Source organism: Neolamprologus brichardi, chromosome 13 (assembly GCF_056152115.1).
Source record: "Neolamprologus brichardi isolate AB-2024 chromosome 13, ASM5615211v1, whole genome shotgun sequence".
Taxonomy (NCBI): Eukaryota; Metazoa; Chordata; class Actinopteri; order Cichliformes; family Cichlidae; genus Neolamprologus; species Neolamprologus brichardi.
In genome coordinates, this window is record NC_142116.1 from 29,132,214 (window position 1) to 29,153,693 (window position 21,480).

The following is a 21,480-nucleotide window of genomic DNA, read 5'->3' on the forward strand; positions in this document are numbered from 1 at the left end:
TTATGATAAAATACTGGAAACATGTTAACAGTTTTCAAAACCTGAAAATATGACCAAGTAATAGTCATATTTACTCGTACCAAGGGATTCTCTTTGGACTCTAGTACTTTCTTCATTCTACTGCTTGGAACATTAATACATATCTAGATATCTATTATGTATAAGACACTCTCCACTTTTATGCAGTACAAGCATTTACTCAGGATCTGAGTCTGGCTGCTTTGACTAAGCAAAATGTGACCCACATACTTGTAATGTATGTGAAGCAAGGCTTGTGACTTTTAGCCACATGCAGCCTACACTACACTTGACCCACTCATATTGACTTTTGGCACACACATTTTCTAATGCCAGTCATGATTGGCAAAATTAGATAACCCTAAAATATTAAGTATAACAATGGCCATTTATAACTCCATTTCAAAGTAATATATATTATTATTATTACTAATAATAATATTATTATGAATAATAATCACAGGGTGTAAATCACAGACACCCTTGTGTTACAGCTCAGTGTAAAACTGCCTTTGAAGTAAGACTGTCTGCACTGTTTTAGTGAGCACAGAATTCAATACACACATTTATGAGGCTGGAACCGTGTAGTACAATGTTGGCTAATTCTTAATTAGCTAAGTATTAATTAGCGACCCTGAAAAGGATAAGTGGTAGAGAATGGATGGATGGATAGTTTATTTTTTGGAGATAATACAAACTAAGAACGACTGCTTTGACACACACTCACCAGTCAAAGGTGATGGGGATCAAACGCACACACACACACACACACACACACACACACACACACACACACAGCATGTAATGTATGCAGTTAAATGTTTTTAAGCTTTCACACATCCTTGCAGCACTGAGGTATTTAACTACCTGTGATCTCAGTTAAGAAAAGGCTCAATGATCCAGGATGCTCAGATCTGGCTTGTTTCACTGTGTGTGATAAGAAAAGGGGGTTCTTAATGTGAGAGGCTTTCTAAATTAGCTTCCCCTGCCCTGATATTGCTTTTTAGCATCTTTCTGCAAAATGTTCCGCCTGTTTCTGTTTCATGTGCACTATTTTGTGCAGTAAGAGCAGACAGCTTTCTTAGGCGAAATGCTCTGATAAACACACATCTAATATATTTATGAGCTTTATGAGGTGTTAATTTGTGAGTGTTGTGTTTATAGCTTTCTGTTTCTCAATGGCAGAAAAAAAACATTTTAGGTGTTTTTTGGCAGGTTTTGGCAAATAATTCGTACAAAAACTTTAATTTACCACATTGTGTCTGTGTATGTGTGTTTATTGCTTGGTTCTTCATTCTCTTTCCAGTTTTTCCTTGTTTCTTTCTTTTATGCCTTGGCTCTAAATAAGCCTCATTTCATTCAAGTTGAAGCCTGTGCCACAATTTAAAATGTGTGACCACATTCTACCATTTCTTTGTGAGGACATAAATGCAGATAGGTGGACCACTTGGATACAAGCCTCCAAGTGGAGGTAACAATAATGCTTCCAATTATAAAAAAGTAGATCTACACTGTAATCACCTGACCTGTGCTGAGATTTGCATGTTTTGTGGATATAACCATCTGCATTCCACAGCATTTAAGTGGATGCTGCATGATCTGTCACAAGGGACAACCTCCGCTCAGGGCCAATGTGAAGATGGCAAAAACGAGTTTCTCTAGGTGAACTTCAGGACGGCTTCTAAAGCAAGTCGCTCACTATAGTCTCTCATTTTGAAACAGCTAAGTTTACTCGTTAATACAAAATAATTGAGGCCTATGTGGATAACACAAAATATCTTAGTGAGGTCTTATACCTTATCCACCTTGATACTGAAGTTAGCTATGCTATGCACATAGCTTATTTAGAAAGTCACAAATCAGACTAGACCACTTACTTACTTAACATTAACAGGCTGTGACACTACGGTGTAGTGGTTTACACATCTGCATAACAAGTGAAAGATCCACCATTCAATCTCAGAAGGAGATGGTTAAAAAAATCTGCCAGTCAAGCTTTCTGTTGTGGTGACCCCCTGTGAATGAGTGAGCAGCTGACGTAGCATTAACCTCCTAAGACTCGAACTCTTTCATGGCATGCATTTTTAATTTCCATTTGCTATTTGGGCTGATTGGGACCTGATGGATGTAAAAACAAAGAATTACCCTTTTTTTGGGGGGGGGGGGGGGAGTTACCTGAGAAAAATGAGATCCACATATGAGGACAATGGCTTTAAATTTCGATAGAACAGTGGCAGAATAATGTCCTCATATGTGGATATCAGGCCCTTGTAGAGCAAAATTTTGTATTTTGGTCTAGAGAACCCAAAATGTGATGTCCACAAATGTGGACGGCAGGTCCTAGGAGGTTAATTAGCTGAAATATGTGTCTATGCATTGCACCCATAGTTTTTGAAAGCAACTTGCTAACCAAAGTTACTAGCATTGACTGGTAATTTAGGACTTCATTGTTTAAGCCCATCTCTTCAGCCAACTCTCTAGGACCAAAGTCTTTGTGCAGTCATACCTATCACCATCCGTGCCCTTTAGACAGAATGGAGGTTTAAGGCATTTCTGCACTGGCTGCACTGACAAGTGGAATTGTGTGAGTATTCTTAAATAGCATCGTCAGTATAATCTATTTATTGTAAAGAGACATAAACACGAAGTGGATAAATGACAGTTAATCTGTCTGTAGTGATTGGTGTCGAAAAACAACATGTTATGAGTCATATTTGAGAAGTAGCACAGTGCATGTGGAGTATGCACTTTGATCATTTAATACCCTGCCGTGTGTTATCCCCACATGTTCATTGACTTAAAAGCTGTTCCTTTGGCTGATTGCTTTACTTTACTTAAGCTTTACTTAAGTCCTTCAGTTTGATGGTTTCATCCAGCCTAAAACCAAACAAACCTAAATAGGTCATTTTTTTATTCTCCTCAGACTGAGCTCTTTCATTTTGGTGTTATATGAAAACTGTATGTGGGGCAGGGTACTCCTCACCCTACTCTGCACATGTACCTCTATAATGCTATCAGTAATCACTCGTGGGCGGACTGACAGTGGCCAGTTGGAAAATGCAGCAGGCAGAAGCTAACATCAGTACAGACCGCAGGCCAGTCCAACAGTCGGCCGCATGTATCTGTTCAATCCTAAACCAAGACGCATATTCATATTAGAGATGGACCGATCCGATATTATGTATCAGTACGATACTGACGTAAATTACTGGATCGGATATCGGAGAGAAATAAAAAATGTAATCCAATCCATTAAATATCAAAAAAAGCACCTCACAAAACGTGCGACACGGCGTAACTCGGCTCATAATAATAATTCATATAGGACTATTTTCAACATTTAAGCACTTACAGTAACAGAACCCTTCATCCCCAGTGTCAGAGGATGACTACGGAAGCACAAAACCTGTGTTGCTGCCAGGTTACAGCTGGGGGATCTACCGCAATATGCTTATCTGTCAAATTCCACCAAATCTTATCAAGATAGACAAAAAAATTTGTGCATGTTTCTCTGCCACCGATAAAACAAATGAAAGCTGTCTTCAGAACTGGCTTTTTCCAGCTAAGGGTTCGTGCAAAGTTTAAACTGCTCCTCTCTGTCGTGATAAATGACGTTGTATAACTGCATTTTAAATAAATAACATAGACACATAATATAATAAACCAGTCAGAAGCTTAAAGTTTTAAAGTGTTTTCTTTATGAATATTGTAGACATTATTACATAGTAATATCTCCAAAAAGTATAATGTACTCTGTATTTCGCTTCTTTTAAATTTCTGGGAAACAGTCTCTTTAATACATAAACAAAAAACAAAAATAGGCATTCTGGATATAATCAGGAAACTTTCAGATGTAAATGAAGGCAAACAGAAACAAAACTGCTTATTATCAAGGCAAAACAAAAGTTCTGAATGAAAAAGGCACAAGAGGTACTGTACTAACTCAGTAAAGTGGGCAGTGAGCCTTATATAGATATGGGACCACAAATCCAGTGTTGATGTGAAGTTGTTCAATTGTCACTATCCTCCATAAGTAGCTGGAAAAGCGCCATCTGAGAAAAATGTTTGTGCATGGGTCAGTTATTTTAACAGTGCCCTCATTTTTTGAGTCTTTATGGGGCGTCTTGTTCGGTCAAGGTTTGTTAACATGGTGTCAGTTTGTCGTATATCTCACCGCAAGGGCATCATTAAACCCACCGTCCTTTACAAGAAGGTTATGTTAAATTGACATCACATCGATGCTGTCACAATCTGTTGTTTCTGCCAGTCGTGCACTTCAGAACATGAAAATACCATGCAGTAATATTAGTGGTATGTGGTTATGTTTCGGTCTTGCCAGTATATTTGTAGTGGACTGTGGAAGCATGTGCAAGACGCCTGCACAAATCCCAGTTAAACCCATGGCTTCACAGTGTATCAAGTCAAATTACAGTCTAACAACAGTGGAATTATAGTGATACTAAAAGTTTAAATGTCACCACCCAGCTCCAGGTTTCAAAGCTCTTTCCAAGATTTTGATATGAACAGAATTAGAAACGTTGAATTTATTTCTTTTTGTCCACCAGCACTGCACACTCCTGCACGTGCATTCAGCTTGTTAGAACAGTAGTTATTTCGTGGTATGTTGCCTGTTCTTCCATCTGGAAGCCTCATTATAAGTGCCAGGCTTGAAGGGAAAGGAGAGAGAAGAGACAGCTTCGTGACAACGGCCCGTCAAACACACACAAACACGCAGCTCTGGTAGGAATAGAGTTGGCCTGTGTCTGTGCCTGCATTGGCTGGCCGGGTTGAGTGAGCCTCTAATCTGTGAATTGAAAACACAAAGATTCCTGGAAAGAAGAACTCATGCCAGCAGGCTGAGACTGTTATTGTCTTTGTTATCCTGGGGCTGTGTGGAATTGGCAAAAGCAGCATCTCATCAGCATCTATATGAGCCCGCGGATGTTGCGATTTGTGTGTTTTTGTAATGTGTGCGTGAGAATCTGCATACAATCTGTGTCAGATGTGCGACAGCACAGACACCGAACTTAATTGTTCTGTTCTCGGCATGTTCTCAGGATGATGTGGCCTGCCATTTTTATCTGTGTGCACAACTGTCCTGGCTGGGAGCGTTCAGTGTGAAGCAGATTTTGCTGATGGAACCGGCCAATAAAGCGAAAGCTGTTTTCTGACAGATTTGTTTCCCACAGAGTTGATAAGTACCTTTCACTTGCTGACTGACTTTCTGTTTAACATCTGAGGTTCTGCTGATGCGCTTATTAAATTACTTGGAGAAAGAGACACATTTAAACCAGCCTAAAAATTTCAACGATGGCAATGTTGTTTTATTTGCAGCCTGCTCTGTTGTTTTCTCACTGCTGTTTGTCAGTCTGTCAGTCTGTTAGTAGGTGGGAGCAGAAACAATCAAGACAAATTTCCTGAAACTGATATGACCCAAAATTCATATCTCGATATTCTTTAGCTGGATGGCGATATACAATATATATCTTGATATTTTTTAAAGCCATAAAGTAAGAACAAAAAGAGAGTTCTTAGTCAAAGCTGTGTCCCAGATCTCACACAGGCACTTTTATTAACATACAGCATAGATGTACATGAAAAAATTACTCAGAAATAAATTATCAGCATTTATTAAATAATAATGCTCCATAAATAAAATAAAGCAATGTTGTTTTTGTGCATAAGAAAAAGCTCACAATTGTGCAGCAAAATGTAAACTAAAAGACGCAGAGCATAATAACAAAGACAGGCAGATTTCACAGCTGCTCTGGTCCCAAGTTCTACTGCGTAACTGAAAGCCTGGAGTTTGAAATCCTCTTTGTAACCACGTCTCTTACAGGTGCCATTTGTGGTCCTTATACACACACAATACGGTAATATTACGTTGAAGACAATCCATCAAGCGGTGCGGCGTTGTAGCTTACCAAAGTCATAGTGAAACATTTTTTGACAGATTGCTGAGCGCCGTCTGCCACATAAAATCGGTTCGTGGTCAGTAAGCACAACCAGAATTCATACATCAGGCGCACTGTCGATTTTTCAGAAAATGAAAGGATTTTAGGCATCAACGTGTTAGCGGTTACCTTGAGAGGCAAACTTGTGGCTCCACAAGTATAATTATAACGTAACATAGACTATATCAATATAAAGGAAATTGTCACATCTCATATCTTGTATAAAAATATATCGATATATTTAAAAACTCGATATATCACCCAGTCCTAGTGGAGAAGTACAAATTTGGGCCGTACAAGAAGACATTAACTTCTGGTGCAGATCTGAATTGGTTAATATTTGATAAAACCATATATTTTTTGATGAATATCGTTGTGAATTTACATATGATGCAAAAGTTGCGATAGGCCCCCCAAGTGCAGTTCAGTTTATTGTTATTTGAATTTGAATGAATCATCATTCTAATCTAAGTAGTTTTATGTAGCTATAATGTATTTACCTTTTTCCAAGCATCGATTCAGTAACATAAACTGTTTTGGCTGTCAACACATAAATTCTAAATTTGGTTAAGTAATCAAATATATAAACAAGGGAAAATTTTACTAATAATCACTTGTGGTAAAAAGCCTCCCCTCTAGTATCACTCTGTCAGCGGACTGGCACAGAGGCTGGATATTCATCAGGCTGTTAGCCACAGCGTTGCTAAGGAGTTAATTAAAGGAGCGCTATCCATACACAACACCGCAAACAGTATGAGCTTGTGCAATGTAAATTCTAATGGGCTAACCTCACTAAGAAAAAGTTTGCAAACCAATTGCCTTAAAAACGCAAGTGGAATAGAAAATTTATGTTGTAACGAAAGAAACTACAGACTACTTCATAATTTAAGTCAGATGTACTCTTGTGTTAGTAAATACTAGTTGTTTAGAACAGTAATTCTGAGTAATGTGAAAGTTCCTGCAACAGATGATTTCTTAGTTGTATTTGCTTGAACAAGCGTCTCATTTATTTTTTAAAACTATGCAAACTGATTGTTTTAGAAAGAGCTCATGTTATCAAGGGCTTCAGAAATCCATAGAAATAAATAAAAATGGCTCCATTCTCCTAAAAGAGTCACATATATAAAATAGAGTGGCGGTATAAATGTGACATGTTTTAGTACTGTAACATCATTTGTAGATGAGGTGCAGAGAACAGGTTTAGTCCACCAAGTTGGTACTTTTTACATATAAAAAGTCACAAACTATAATTTAATATAATTAATGTGGGACTTAAAACCATTTCATTAGACTGTACAGACATTTATATAGTTAAATTCTTGAGAGCATCCAATTAAATACCTTCTTAAAAAATTATGGCAGTCGCCCCTGAACCAAGGTGGAGAGCATCTGGGAGTCGACACTCTCAATAGACCTCAGGCCTCGTCACTCTCAAATCCTGTCTAAAACCAAACAAAAGCAACAGCTGATCAGTTATTAGAAAACTGCTCACAGTACCCATTTATACATTTAAAAAAAATCCAATGTTTTAACTATTTAAACTAAAGATAAAAACAAAAAGGGGTCATTTGTATATGAATGAAGTCAACTGTGATTTGCTACATTCTGTTTTGGAGAAATTGTCCCTCCCTGTTTTACAAAAAGAAAAATCAATCAATGACAAAACAAGAGAGGAGTAAAAGTTAGGAGGCCTCCAAATCTGTGTGATCAGCATCAACCTTTTCATTTAACGCCTGATAAAACCTACAATTCAATAGGAAACTTCTCCACAGCTTCTTTAATATGTAAAGTTAAAAACTTAGGTCATCATCACGTAGAACAGTGTGACTTTGCAGCACTTCCTGTCACATCTCTCTTATAGAACTGAACAAATAGAGAACAAAATTAAGAACCATTCAAACTTGCAAAGACAATAAAAGGCCATCATGTGACTGTATAGTTGCTGACTGAAGGAGGGAAATCTACAGGTTTATCATTATTAACAGCAGTGAAGAATACTGTACCAGCTTATAAACTGTTGCAGACTTATAACTTCGGCTGTGTGCGTATATACACTTCACCCTTCTTCATTTCTGAGTTGTTGGGTTCTTGTTTTTGCATATTTGTCATAATCAAATGTTTTGGATCAAATGACTTTAATATTAGTGAAAGGAAACAAAATCAAATAAAAAATGCAGCTTTTAAAATAATGATTTCATTTATTAAAGGCAAAACAATGTCTGAACTTACCCGGCCATGTGTCAGAAGGTAACCAGAACAACTGGTTGTGCCACTCTTGGCATCAAGACCTGCACATTCACACCATCAGTCTCTGAAGCAAACACTCTAATACAGACAGTCTTTCTTATTCTTGGATCTGTGAGAGCAGAAGTTTTACTTGGTCATCTCAGGCACACACTCTCACTGTCAGCACAACAGCTTCATCCAACTGCTGATCAGACTTTGATCTTATGAGGGGCAGCCTTGTGTGCAAAAGTCCAAGAATAAAAATATCAATCTGGAAATGAATAATAAGGTAACCTTTATATTTTTGTCATATCAGTATTACTGTGATGTAGGGCTGCTCAATTAATCAAATTTTAATCACGATTACGATCTGTGCTTTCAACGATCATTAAAAATTAAAAATGACTGAGCCGATTATTAGCCGATTATTTACTCTCGCGCTGCTCCGTGGGGCAAATCGAGCGCACCTCTCTGCACTTCGAACACGTGTCACAACAATTAAGACTGAGGACCCGAGGAAAGCTCGGAAAGCTAAGCAGAAGTTATTTGGAGAGGAGAGTGACTGCCGTTGGTTGAAAAGAGAGTGGTGTGGAAACATTATGGGTTTGTGGAGTCAGACGTGGATCAAGTAGACATAGTGTGTCTTTGCTACAGTGTCGTAGCTGCACCACAGAGCAACACTGCAAAAATCACTAAACATAGATCTTTACATTTTTCATTTATTTTTTATATTGCAAACATTTGCACTGTTATCAGTATTTGCACACTATATTATATTATTTTTTGACAATCTTTAAAGTCATTATTCAATACATTGTTATGTTTAAATAAATATCGTCAAATAATCGAGATCTCAATTTCAGTGAAAATAATCGTGATTATCATTTTTGCCATAATCGAGCAGCCCTACTGTGATGTAGGATAAAACCCAGGATGTGTTTCTTTTTTAGATTAACATCCATGCAGAGCGTTATCCACCTGAGAAAAGGTAAAAAATAAAAAATAAAAAAAATAAAATGTGTATTGAATGGAACATTAAAGCAGATTTCCCATGTTCTGGGTATTTTGTTGATATTATTAGGCGATTATTATCCACCCACTGGCCGACTTTACTGCAGCTCCTTTTTTGTTCCAATGTATGTTTGCTATTTTACATATTTTAGCCAATACACTGAACTGAAATGCAAGCAAAAGATGGTAACTAAGCTACAACATAATGTTGTTAAGTGATTAACGACAGTCTGCTGCCTGGATTACTGGAAAATACAGATGGTGATTTAAACCTTGTTGTGATGTTTTATGATAATCAGCTGACCACTAAAGACCAATAGAAGACATCAAATGACAGACCCGTGTCATTCACAGCTCTAACCTTCTCTTTTTTTCCCTGGCTGTTCCACATCATTTTAGATTCCAATTAAAAACTCATTTTTTCTCTTTCCCATCTGCCTCGCTCATGTCTTCCCCTTTTCCCTCTCTCTTCATGCTGCTGTCAGTTCCTGTAAGCAGACAGGCCTGTGTTGTCTTTGGGCCATGCAGGGCAAAAGCCGCCTGACTCACGAGCTCTCGGCTGTTGAGAGGGAGAATGTCACTGCACATTGGGTTGCCTTCACGTTACACAAGCGCACACACGCAACAAACAAACATACAGGGGGGAAAAGTGCACGTGCATACTCACAGAACACAGATAGTACTCACACAGAGCAAGCCAAGCAAATCCCACATACACACATGCACACGGTCATGCTGGGCCGAGGCTATTTTTAGCCTGGCTGCTCGTACGCAGAGTCATATTCAACGGGAAATCCACAGGATGGCTGTGTATAAAGACGCGGCATATTTTGGCGTGTTGTGATTGACCACTGCTGTTGGACAGAGATTGATTCATGCTGTCACCTCTGACAGGTCGAGGATGGAAGGACAAAGCGGTGTCAAAGTGATATCTTCACTCAATGCGGTGTCAAATGTGTCATGTGTTGGAATCAACCTCTGTCCCCAGTCGATCACATCTGTACACATAAAAATGCAGATTTATGTGTCTCATTACAATAAAGATATTCAGACACAGTGAAGTTCTGGACAGACAGAGGTCCAGAACAGATTAGGTACCCTAAGCCTTTAAGTGGTAGTAACTGAAGCGTTATTTAAAAAGGCTTTACTTGTGCCAACTCTTTTAACCTTCCTTTAATTTCAAAAAAAATTATTTAAAGTGTGTCTGTATCATCTTCAGCTTCAGTTTATGAAAGTTTCATTTTTTAGCAATTCTTCAGTAAAAATGTACTGTAATGATGTAATGTAACAATCTAACTTTTTGGATAAAAACTCTGCTTTAATGTTCCCAGTGTAAGCATTAATACATCGGTCTAAAATTAATTTAACTCATTTAATGCAGGACAGCTTTCCAAGTCTTCCAAGATTTACCAGAAATGACAAATGTATCACAAATGTCTAAAATTTTATAGAGCTATTCGTATGCTGGTTAGCTAGATATGACAAATTAGGTCCACTTGCACAGCAGGAGGGACCCAAAACAGATCAAGGATTCAGAGCCCCAGATTGAGTTTTGCTCCATTTACTTCCTTGTTCTTCCCGTTTGGATCCATTTTGAATCGTTCATAGTTGCTTATTTTGTCCAGATACAATCTGTAATTGGAACAAAATGCAGTTTCTTACAATTCCTTATTTGAAATGTTTCATGCTGCTAAACTTCTGCTCTTCATTTACCCATTGCCAAGATGAGTCCTGGTCTTGTAGCTCTATTTTTTCTCTATTATTACACCTACTTAAGTAGGTCGAGGGGTGGCTGTAGCTCAGGTGGTAGAGCAGGTCATCTACTGATCGGAAGGTTGGTGGTTCGATCCCTGGCTTCCCCAGTCTGCATGCCAAATATCCTTGGGCAAGATACTAACCCCAAATTGCTCTCCGATGCATCCATCGGAGTATGAATGTGTGTGTGAATGTTACTTAGAAAGCACTTAGAAAAATGTGCTTGTGCAAATGGGTGTGAATGGGTGAATATACAAGTTGTGTACAGCGCTTTGAGTGCTCAGAAAGAGTAGAAAAGCGCTATATAAGAACCAGTCCATTTACCATTTACTTAACTCAGGGTGAATGTGCTCAGAGCTGACTGGAGTAATTCTGTCAGCTCTCTCTGTTCCTTTCTGCAACCAAAAATACTGAGCTCTTATTAAGGCTCTTATTAAACTCAGAGTTTATCTTTAAACTCAGAGTTTGTCGAACATGCTGTCTGGAATTGGCCCCAGGTTATGTTCCAGATTAGAAACCAGTGCATATGGTATCACTTCATCACCATGTTTGTAGATCCTTTTGTGTGTGTAGAGTCTACAGAGTCTATGTTTGTGTTTTTTTTAATAGCATCTAAAGTCTCTGTGATGAACAGATTTCAGATTCTTCTTGATTATTGTTTTTATCCATCCATCCATTTTCTTCCGCTTATCCGGGTCTGGGTCGCGGGGGCAGCAGCCCAAGGAGAGAAGCCCAGACCTCCCTCTCCCCAGCCACCTCCTCCAGCTTGTCTGGGGGAACACCAAGGCGTTCCCAGGCCAGCCGATTATATAGATTATAGAGATTATATCTATAATTTCTCCAGCGTGTCCTGGGTCTGCCCCGGGGCCTTCTCCCTGTGGGACATGCCTGGAAAACCTCACTCAGGAGGCGCCCAGGAGGCATCCTTGTCAGATGCCTGAACCACCTCAACTGACTCCTTTCGATGTGGAGGAGCAGCGGCTCTACTCTGAGCCCCTCCTCATTCTTTCGGTCACTACCCACAGCTCGTGACCATAGGTGAGGGTAGGGGCGTAGATCGACAGGTAAATTGAGAGCTTCGCTTTTACAGTCAGCTCTCTCTTCACCACGACAGACCGGTACAGCGTCCGCATCACTGCGGCTGCTGCACCAATCCGTCTGTCGATCTCCTGCTCCCTTCTCCCATCACTCGTGAACAAGACCCCGAGATACTTAAACTCCTCCACTTGGGGCAGGAACTCGTCCCTGACCCGGAGTGAGCACTCCACCCTTTTCCAGCTGAGGACCATGACCCCAGATTTGGAAGTGCTGATTCTCATTCCCACCACTTCACACTCGGCTGTGAACCGTTCCAAGGCAAGCTGGAGGCCTTCACCCGATGAAGCCAACAGAACCACATCATCTGCAAAAAGCAGAGATGAGATCCTGAGACCACCGGAGTGAAAGCCCTCCGCCACTTTGCTACACCTAGAAATTCTGTCCATAAAAATAATGAATAGAATCGGTGACAAAGGGCACCCACCAGGAACGAGTCTGACTTATTGCCGGCTATGCGGACCAAGCTCTTGCAACGGTTGTATAAGGACCGAATTGCCCACAGCAATGGGCCAGACACGTCATACTCCCGGAGCACCCCCCACAGGACACCCCAAGGGACACGTTCGAATGCCTTCTCCAAGTTCACAAAACACATGTAGACTGTTCCATGACCAGGACAAAAACTGCATTCCTCCTGTATCCGAGGTTTGACTAACAGATGAACTCTCCTTTCCAGCACCCTGGCATAGACTTTCCCACAGAGGCTGAGGAGTGTGATTCCCCTGTAGTTGGAACACACCCTCCAGTCCCCCTTCTTAAAGATGGGGACCACCACCCCGGTCTGCCAGTCCAGGGGTACTGCCCCTGATCTCCACACAACATTGTAGAGACGTGTCAACCAAGACGGCTCTACAACATCCATAGCCTTCAGGAACTCGGGGCGGACCTCGTCCACCCCAGGGTCTCTGCCACCAAGGAGTTGTTTAACTGCCTCACTGACCTCGCCCCCAGAGATTGGTGGGTCATCCCCTTCATCCCCAGACTCTGCTTCCGCCACGGAAGACATGTCAGTGGCATTGAGGAGGTCCTCGAAGTATTCCTTCCACCGCCCGACAATTTTCTCAGTCGAAGTAAGCAGCACACCACCCGCACTATACACAGTGCAGATAGAACACCGCTTTCCCCTCCTAGAGTCACCTGAAGGTTTGCCAGAATCTTTTCAAGGCAGTCCGAAAGTCCTCTCCGAACTCCGCCCACACCCGAGTTTTTGCTTCCGCCACCGCCCGCGCCGCATTCCGCTTGACCTGTCAGTACCTATCAGCTGCCTCCGGAGTCCCACAGGCTAACCAAGGACTCCTTCTTCAGCTTGGTGGTTCCCCTTACCTCTGATGTCCACCATTTGGTTTGGGTATCTGGTGATACGATTACGAAATCGATCATCGACCTGTGCCCTAGAGTGTCCTGGTGCCACATGCACTTATGGACACTCCCATGTTCGAACATGGTGTTCGTTATGGCCAAACTGTGGTTTGCACAGAAGTCCAATAACATAACACCGCTCGGGTTAAGATCCGGGAGGCCGTTCCTCCCAATCACGCCCCTCCAGGTCTCGCTGTCATTGCCCACAGAAGCATTGACATCTCCCAGTAGGACAACAGAGTCCCACTCGGCGCATAAGCGCAAACAACGGTCAGGACCCGTTCCCTGTCCTGAAGGCGAAGGAAACGGTTTTATTGTTTTTACCACAAACAATTTTAAAACAGCAGTATAATGCTAAAAATGAAACCTATTTGTACTTACTGACTGTAGACCAAAACATACCATGTTTTAATTTAGTTTTTACATTTATACTTTTAAACTGTTAAAAGTTTAGATTACCAAGACAATAGCTGAGAAAATAAAAACTAAACCTGTCTTTTAAAATTTAATCCAATTATTCTTAGCAACAGAGCAGCTGATTTTTTTGAAGACATTTATTAGTAATAGTTCAGATGCTACCAATGCAACCCCATTCATATGAATGCACAGGCGAAACCCTGAGTTAGCTTAGCAAATTGCTAATCAGCTGTTTATCCCATGTTCCCAATGTTAGGGTAAGTGAATCCAGACAATGGAACGATGCCCGATCTATGTTAAACTCACTAGAACAGGTCTCTGCCAATCACTTCTTGATATCAGATACTATCCCACAAAACTTGGATAAAATGTAATGTGGGTGATCAAACCTCCAGCCTCGCAACCATTCAGGGCATCTGTCTCAGCTTACATGAGATTATTTGCAGAAGTAGGGGACTAGTGATTGTATTCAAATCCTGTTTCCAGTGTCAGCAGTCGCAGTCTGATTCTCTCTTTTGAGGCATAGACATTTGTCAAAAGCTTCAACAGTCTTGTTCTGTGTGCTGATTTATTGTCCACCAAGAATATGTACAATACTTTGTGGAGTTCAGATTGTCATGTGGTTTAAATTTATGTTTTGCTGAGATTTGTGACATGCATATTTTCTACATTTTTGCTGTTTAACATGTTCCCAAGTTAAACTGTAAAACTTATGTCACCAACTGTGACAATTAATCCTTTAGCAGCGTTGTCATCAACTTTTAATGAGTCTGTGCTTCACAATCAGCATTAGGACTGTAATCTGAGTCCCTCTGAATTTGTGCATCTTTGATTTCTACTTGTACTGATCTGCTGGATGTGGTGGCTTCTTTTAGGATAAAAGCTTTAAGCCAGTGATGGATCCATGCAAGAAGATGGCAAAGGGATTTTAAGAAACTTCTTACTTGTAATACCAGAGAGCTATTAGACCTCTTAAAGAAAAGATTTCTACTATCAGCACTTTTTTCTCTGGTCTTCGATCATGCTGCTTCTCCTGTATGCCCATTGTCTTTGAGAATTTTCTCCCCTTTAACTGAAATAGATCAGCATCCTACCCCATCATCAAAGATGTTTTTAATACCCTTGGGCCATGTATTGTTGACCTGATTTACTCCTCCCTGATATCTGGCTGTGTCCTGGCTGCTTTTAGACATGCTGTAGTACAACCTTGAAACATAAAGTAACTTGGATTCTTCCTTCCTCTTTAATTCCATGCCCATTTCTGAATCCCCTTTTCTACCAAAGGACTTAAAAAAGGTAGTTTTTAACCAACTACAATCATGCCTGGATTTATTTGAAATCTCTAAGAAGTTCCAGTCTGGTTTCATATTATGACATGGCAACAGACCTTTTAAGAGTTTTTAGTGTCTTGCTTTTAGCTGTTGATTTTTGTGTTCTTGGATCTGACTGCTGCATTAGACACCGTAGAGCGTAGCATTCTAGCATTTGATCAACAGATTAGCTCTGTTGTTAAGACAAACTTTTTTCAATTAAGCCTTTTCAGTAAGGTGAAGTACTGCTTCCCTCCATGTTACTCTGGGACAGTAAATGGCACCTTCATTACTTCTCAGTTAGACTATTGTAATTCTTTGGATGTCAGCTCTAATCAGTCGTTACTTCTTGCCTGGAGGCTATACAAAATGCAGCAGCTCAACTTAAAGGAAAGACCGGCCTTCCCTGCATTGGCTTCCAGTCCCTTCATGATCCAGTTTTTCTTCTTACTTTCAAGACAAGTGCTGCCAGACACGTGGCAGCACTTCTGCTATCATTTTGTTTGTATTTAACAAAAAAAATGCAGACATAAGTGTACACATTAGTTTTTGACTCCTAGTGAAAATTGTTTTCTTTACAAATGACTCTCTTACTGAACTAACACTTTAACATGTTTGTGCTTGCTGCTTATATTACTTTCATATTAAATAATTTGCACTCAACAATAAACAAATACACCCTAACGAAAAAATTCAAGGGCCAAATTGCATTATCTTTCTTCATGTCAATATACAGGCCGCAAGTAGGGGCGATGTGGGCCGCAAGTGGTCCCCGGACCGTGGGTTCTTTACAATTGTCACTGCACCTATTTCCTGTTTTCCTAGCAAATTATAAAGAAACTCTGTGGACATACATTTCAGAGGAACAAATGCATATCCACACATTACTGATTTAGTGTTTAGTGCTTTATTGTGATTCTATAAGTAGGCCCAGAACAGAGCCCTGTGGGATACTGGGACAAACTGGTAGTGGAGAGCGATGTCAAATTTAACAAAGTTAAAAAAGGAAGTTTTGTTAAGTTTTGTTAATTGTGTTAAATGGCTTCCGTATATACACTTATAAATGCAATCCATTATTACTCAAGTACAGGCAAATTGAGCACTGGAGGAAAAATCACCACCCTTTAATTTACAGGCTGAAGTTTTGATTTTTAGTCTTTTTTAACTTGTTGCAGTTAGGGCTGGGCCATATCATACCGTTCACGGTAATACCGGTATAATTTTGGGCAACGATAGAAAAATGAAATATCGCGATAGAATATGGGTAAAATGCGCATCCGCAGTGCCTTTGTTTTCATACGCACATGTCGGAAAAAGCATGGCGGCGAAAGCAAATCATTGAATGAAACGGATGAACCAGAACTGGTTTGTAAAAATGCTGCAACTTCAGTGTGGAACTGGTTTAGCTTTCGACCGCCAGATACACAACAAAGCACTATTTTTGGTAGAGCATGCTAGCGAGCCGTCGTTATTACCGCGTTTTTTGGAAAATACGGCACACTTTAAATCAATCCTTTGATTTTTCTGAAAATCGACAGAGCCCCTTATAATCCCGTGTGCCTTATGTATGAGTTCCGGTTGTGTTTACTGACCTCGAAACAATTTTATGTACACGGCGCTCGAAAATCTGTCAAATGTTTTAGTACGACTTTGCTAAGCTACAAACCCACAGCGCTTGATGGATTGTCGGAGCATTACGGCTATCGTAGGCAGGAGCCTCGCGGAGTGATACGTACGGTGCTTCAACATAATATTACCGTACTGTGTGTGTATAACCTCTTTTAAGTTTTGTGGATATTATACATGGTTATGCTGAGGATATGTCGGCCAGTTTCCACTGGAAATGCCTTTTGGTTAAACTGTCAGCAAGGAATTTGCATTTGCACTGTTACATTTTTATATAACTTTAATGCACATAAAAAACAGCTGCTTGTTTAAGTGAAAATACATTGATGTTTTTTTTTCCACTAATAAAGTTGTGGAGTTGTAAAGTATTTTGTCTAGTGTCAGTTATATCGTCAGTTATATCGTTATCGCAAATTTTCAAATGTATATCGTGATAAATATTTTTGGTCATATCGCCCTGCTCTAGTGGCAGTGTGTTTCTGTTTCCTGTGTTTTCATTTTAAAAAGAAGATCATAAACCTATGAAGTAAACATCTTTCATTAGAAAGAAAGAGAAAGAGCTTGTACCAAATTTTTAGGTTTGAAGTGTTTACCTGTATTAAACATATTGTGGCACTAGTTAATAGGAATTTTCAACAGTCAAGTATAATGACTGGTTTTCTCAATTCACATTTCCATGAATTATAATTATGACCACAGTCTTAAACCAAGAGGAAACGGTTAAAGTGAGTTACTTTAAAATGAAAAACAGACTACCGCTCTGCGTGCTGTTATAATTTTTTTTGTGTGCTTTTAAAATTTCTTTGTCGTTTTCCTTCCTGTGGGTATATTTATTCATAATTGCCATTTGAGATTCTTCTCTGACTTTAATTGCAAATCGCTAACAGACAAAAGCTGGACTTAAAAATGATGGAACCGATCATGGGAAATGAGTGTTCAATTGCCTTGTGTTTATCTTTGGATTTCAACAGTTGCCTTTGTTTGAAGTCACTGTAGTGCAACTTCTTTTTCTTAATTTCCCTCCCTATTAGATATTAAATTCAGTCATCCTTTGGACCTGTATCTGTGTTTGATTGTATTTATATGTTTATTTGTCTTTGTTTGGCTGATGAGCTATTTCATGAGGCCCTCAGGGTATCTTCCTTGAGCTGCAGTCAGTATTTAATTGCTCAGATTTTGCCTCCTTTCACTGTTTCAGCATGTGTAAGTGATTTTCCCCCTCTCTCGCTGCAGCAATCCATGAGTTCCCCAGGGATTACTTCACCTACAAGCAGCGCGTGGAAGGAGCAGTGGGTCTGCACGTGCTTTGCGTGAGTGTCACCTGCAGCACACTACATGGACACTTGAATGTTTTGGAGTTAAAGTTGTTGCATATCCAAAGTAGTTCTAGCTTTCTTCTTTTCAGTGGCTTTAAATGCTTTAAAATAGATTGTCTTCCATTTGAATGGGTCTTAATTTTTTTGTCACATCTCTGAAACTTTCAAACTCACAAACTGAGTGTTTTCCCCTGCTATGTATTTGCATCATGCAATTCAACAGCATCATTAAGGTTGTGGGAGTTTTTTCAGGCAGGGTGGTTTCTGATCCACATGGAGATAAGAAAGGTAGATGATGTTGTGTAGGCAGAAGACTGAAGGATTCAGCTTAATGATTTTAGCCTTGAAGATACAAAAACCTCTTTACTTAGCCTGGTGGGGAATTAGTGAGACCACACGGGCTGCCAGGATAGTACTGTACCGCTAGAAACACTGAAGTTCATTAGAAGAAGAAGGAGGACTTTGCTAGTTAGCCTTCATGTAACAGTTTATTAGGGGTGGGGGAAAAATCGATTCTGTGTAGTATTGTGATATTTTGTTTGCTAATAATGTATCGATACAGGGACAGCAGAAATCGATATTTTGTTACAAAAAAGGTTTTTGTGCTCTGACTTCAGAGCATGTTGATCCTTTTTCTGAGCAAGAATCCTGACATTCCTTCACTGTCCAAATGTGTTTAACTTTTTTTTGGCAGCAATAAACATGACAGTTTACTTATTTTAATTTAAGACATGTTTTATTTTAATTAAGTTTAAAACTTTTTTATTTAATGTAAAATTATATTTTGTTTTAATTTACTTTCAAATTCTTCAGTTGCTGAAGGGGCTGCATAGTTTTCATAAACTGCATAGTTCAGAATAGCTATAATTGTACCAGATGGTTGATTCAGTTAAGTTGGACTAGACTGTAATACAAACCGTTCAGTTTGTCAACAATAAAACTGAAATGAGAGAAAGACTGAGTGTGAGACTTTGATATTAGATAAAATGAATATTGATAAAGTTTACCTTTATGTACAGAATCTGAATATCGCAAAATATTTTAAAAAATTGCAATAATATCGTATCGTGCGTTAAGTATTGTGATAATATCGTATCGTGGGATGTATGGTGATTCCCACCTCTACAGTTTATGCCTGCCATTGTTGTCTGTTGACAATGATGTCACAACTGCTGGTTTATGGTGTGCTTTGAGGTCTTTTTACAGTAGTTTCTTGTGCTCTTCCCAACTTTTGTCAGTCTGGGAACACAATTGTGTGAACTCTGTATCAGTGTACTCTTTGGTATATCAATGCATAAGCAAAGAGATTGTGAGAAGGCAGAGGATTGTTGTGTATCAGGGCGGGATGAAAGGTACTGCTGAAAAAAAACACTAAAATATCTGTGGTTGTTTGTTTTTTTTAATTACTTTACTTTCAGCAGCTATGAAGACCAGACCACATCTGCAACTGCTTGCAGTTAGTTGCAAGTTTCAGCATCGTGGAGTCACAATTTGCAATTGAATGTGGGTCAACTTGCCCATTCCATGCATTTACATGCAGTCTGTTTGGGATACCTGTGACAATACCTGCCATAAATTGTTGAACTTGTAAATCTGTTGCCATTTACATGCTCAGAAATTTACAATGAATTTATGAAGCTGCTGCTATATAAATTCATAACGTCTTCTGGTTAACAGTGACGTAGTTGATCCACAACAGTGATTTAATTGCAAACTGACATAAGTGTTTAGCAGCCTAGAAACATGGCAAGGTTTAGCCTTGTTCCATAGAAATAAATTCAAGCATGTTTTGCAGAAGTACAGATGTGCTAGACTGTTCTGGGAAGATTATTGCTGAACTTTTGACCAGCTGTTCCCAGCTACTTTCTGCTTTTATGCTTTACTAAGCCCCACCAGTCTTTGGCTGAAGTCTGGAAGCAGAGTATTGTTAAATACGTAAGTGAGCACATTTTCCAACAGTTCCTTGGCAAACTGATGAGTTTTAGTAATGTCGGTGTATTATTTTATCTGCTTGTAACTCTTTGCTGGGCTTTCAGGTTTAGTCTCAGCAAACATCAAGTAAATGACAACAGAAGCTGAGATTAAACTGCAAACAAAGAAAAGTTTTTTTGTTTTTTCAGCAGGGGGTCTTATCTGGTTGTAAGTGTATACTGTTCTTCACCTGTGTGTCTTTGGGCATCTGCAGGCAGTCTACATGTTCTACGCTCTGGCGTTGGTGTGCGATGACTACTTTGTCCCCTCGCTAGAGAAGATATGCGAGGTAACAAACATTGTAGACTGTAACTGCACTGCTGCTGCACTAACATCATACACTCTCACTGCCACGCTGTGATGCTTAGAATATCTTTCTCTCCCCTCGTCCACCAGCGTCTGCATCTGAGTGAGGATGTTGCAGGAGCGACCTTCATGGCAGCAGGCAGTTCAGCGCCTGAACTGTTTACCTCTGTCATTGGTGAGACAGAGACATACACACACATTTTAGATATAATTTAGCTGTACAGCCATTCATAGTACAGTTTGATAATAGCATACTAATAGTGAGGCAATAATTTGTTAATAAAGGGGTTAAAAGTAAATACATATTTAGAGATATGGTGTTTACACATTTTCACATCTGAGCTTATACTGAGTTGATATTTTACTTCAACTTACATTAGCTTATTCTGTCGGCTTATTATCTAGCTAACATTGTTGCCAGTTTTTAACCCAGATATTGGGCAGATATTACCACTGTTACAGCTCCAGCTGGAATCCTTTGCATCTGACTCCACTCTAATAGAGTATTCAATTCAATTTTATTTATACAGCGCAAAATCACAACAACAGTCACCTCAAGTTGCTTTATATTGTTCGGTAGACCCTACAGTAATACATGCAGAGAAAAAAAATGACCTCCTATGAGCAAGCACTTTGGTGACAGTGGGAAGGAAAAACTCCCTTTTTAACAGGAAGAAACCTCGGACAGAACCGGGCTCAGGGAGGGGCGGCCATCTGCTGCGACCGCTTGGGTTGAGAGAAGAGGGTCTTTTTTGTTTTGGTTTGGGGGGTTTTGAAGTACCATAGCTAACACTGGCAGCAGGGCTGTCAAAATATGCTACTCTGATACTAATTCATACTAAAAATCACCCAGGAGGCGCCCAGGGGGCATCCTTGTCAGATGCCCGAACCACCTCAGCTTGCTCCTCAGCTTATCCGGGGGAACACCAAAGCGTTCCCAGGCCAGCCGAGAGATATAATCTCTCCAGCGTGTCCTGGGTCTGCCTCGGGGCCTCCTCCCGGTGGGACATGCCCGGAACACCAATCCCAGGAGGCGCCCAGGGTTGGTGGGATGCCCAAACCACCTCAGCTGGCTCCTTTCGATGTGGAGCAGCAGCGGCTCTACTCTGAGCC

General features: G+C 39.9%; 1 protein-coding gene across 2 annotated transcripts in view; it reads left to right on the forward strand.

The window, feature by feature from the left end:
* slc24a3 (solute carrier family 24 member 3) overlaps positions 1 to 21,480 on the forward strand; it is a 121,080-nt gene that overhangs the window by 82,547 nt on the left and 17,053 nt on the right. For both annotated transcript variants that reach the window (XM_087850418.1, XM_087850419.1), the window contains exons 3-5: positions 18,008 to 18,084; positions 20,276 to 20,350; positions 20,458 to 20,542. In XM_087850418.1, coding sequence (XP_087706544.1) covers positions 18,008 to 18,084; positions 20,276 to 20,350; positions 20,458 to 20,542 — 237 coding nt within the window. The remainder of the gene's footprint in view (positions 1 to 18,007; positions 18,085 to 20,275; positions 20,351 to 20,457; positions 20,543 to 21,480) is intronic.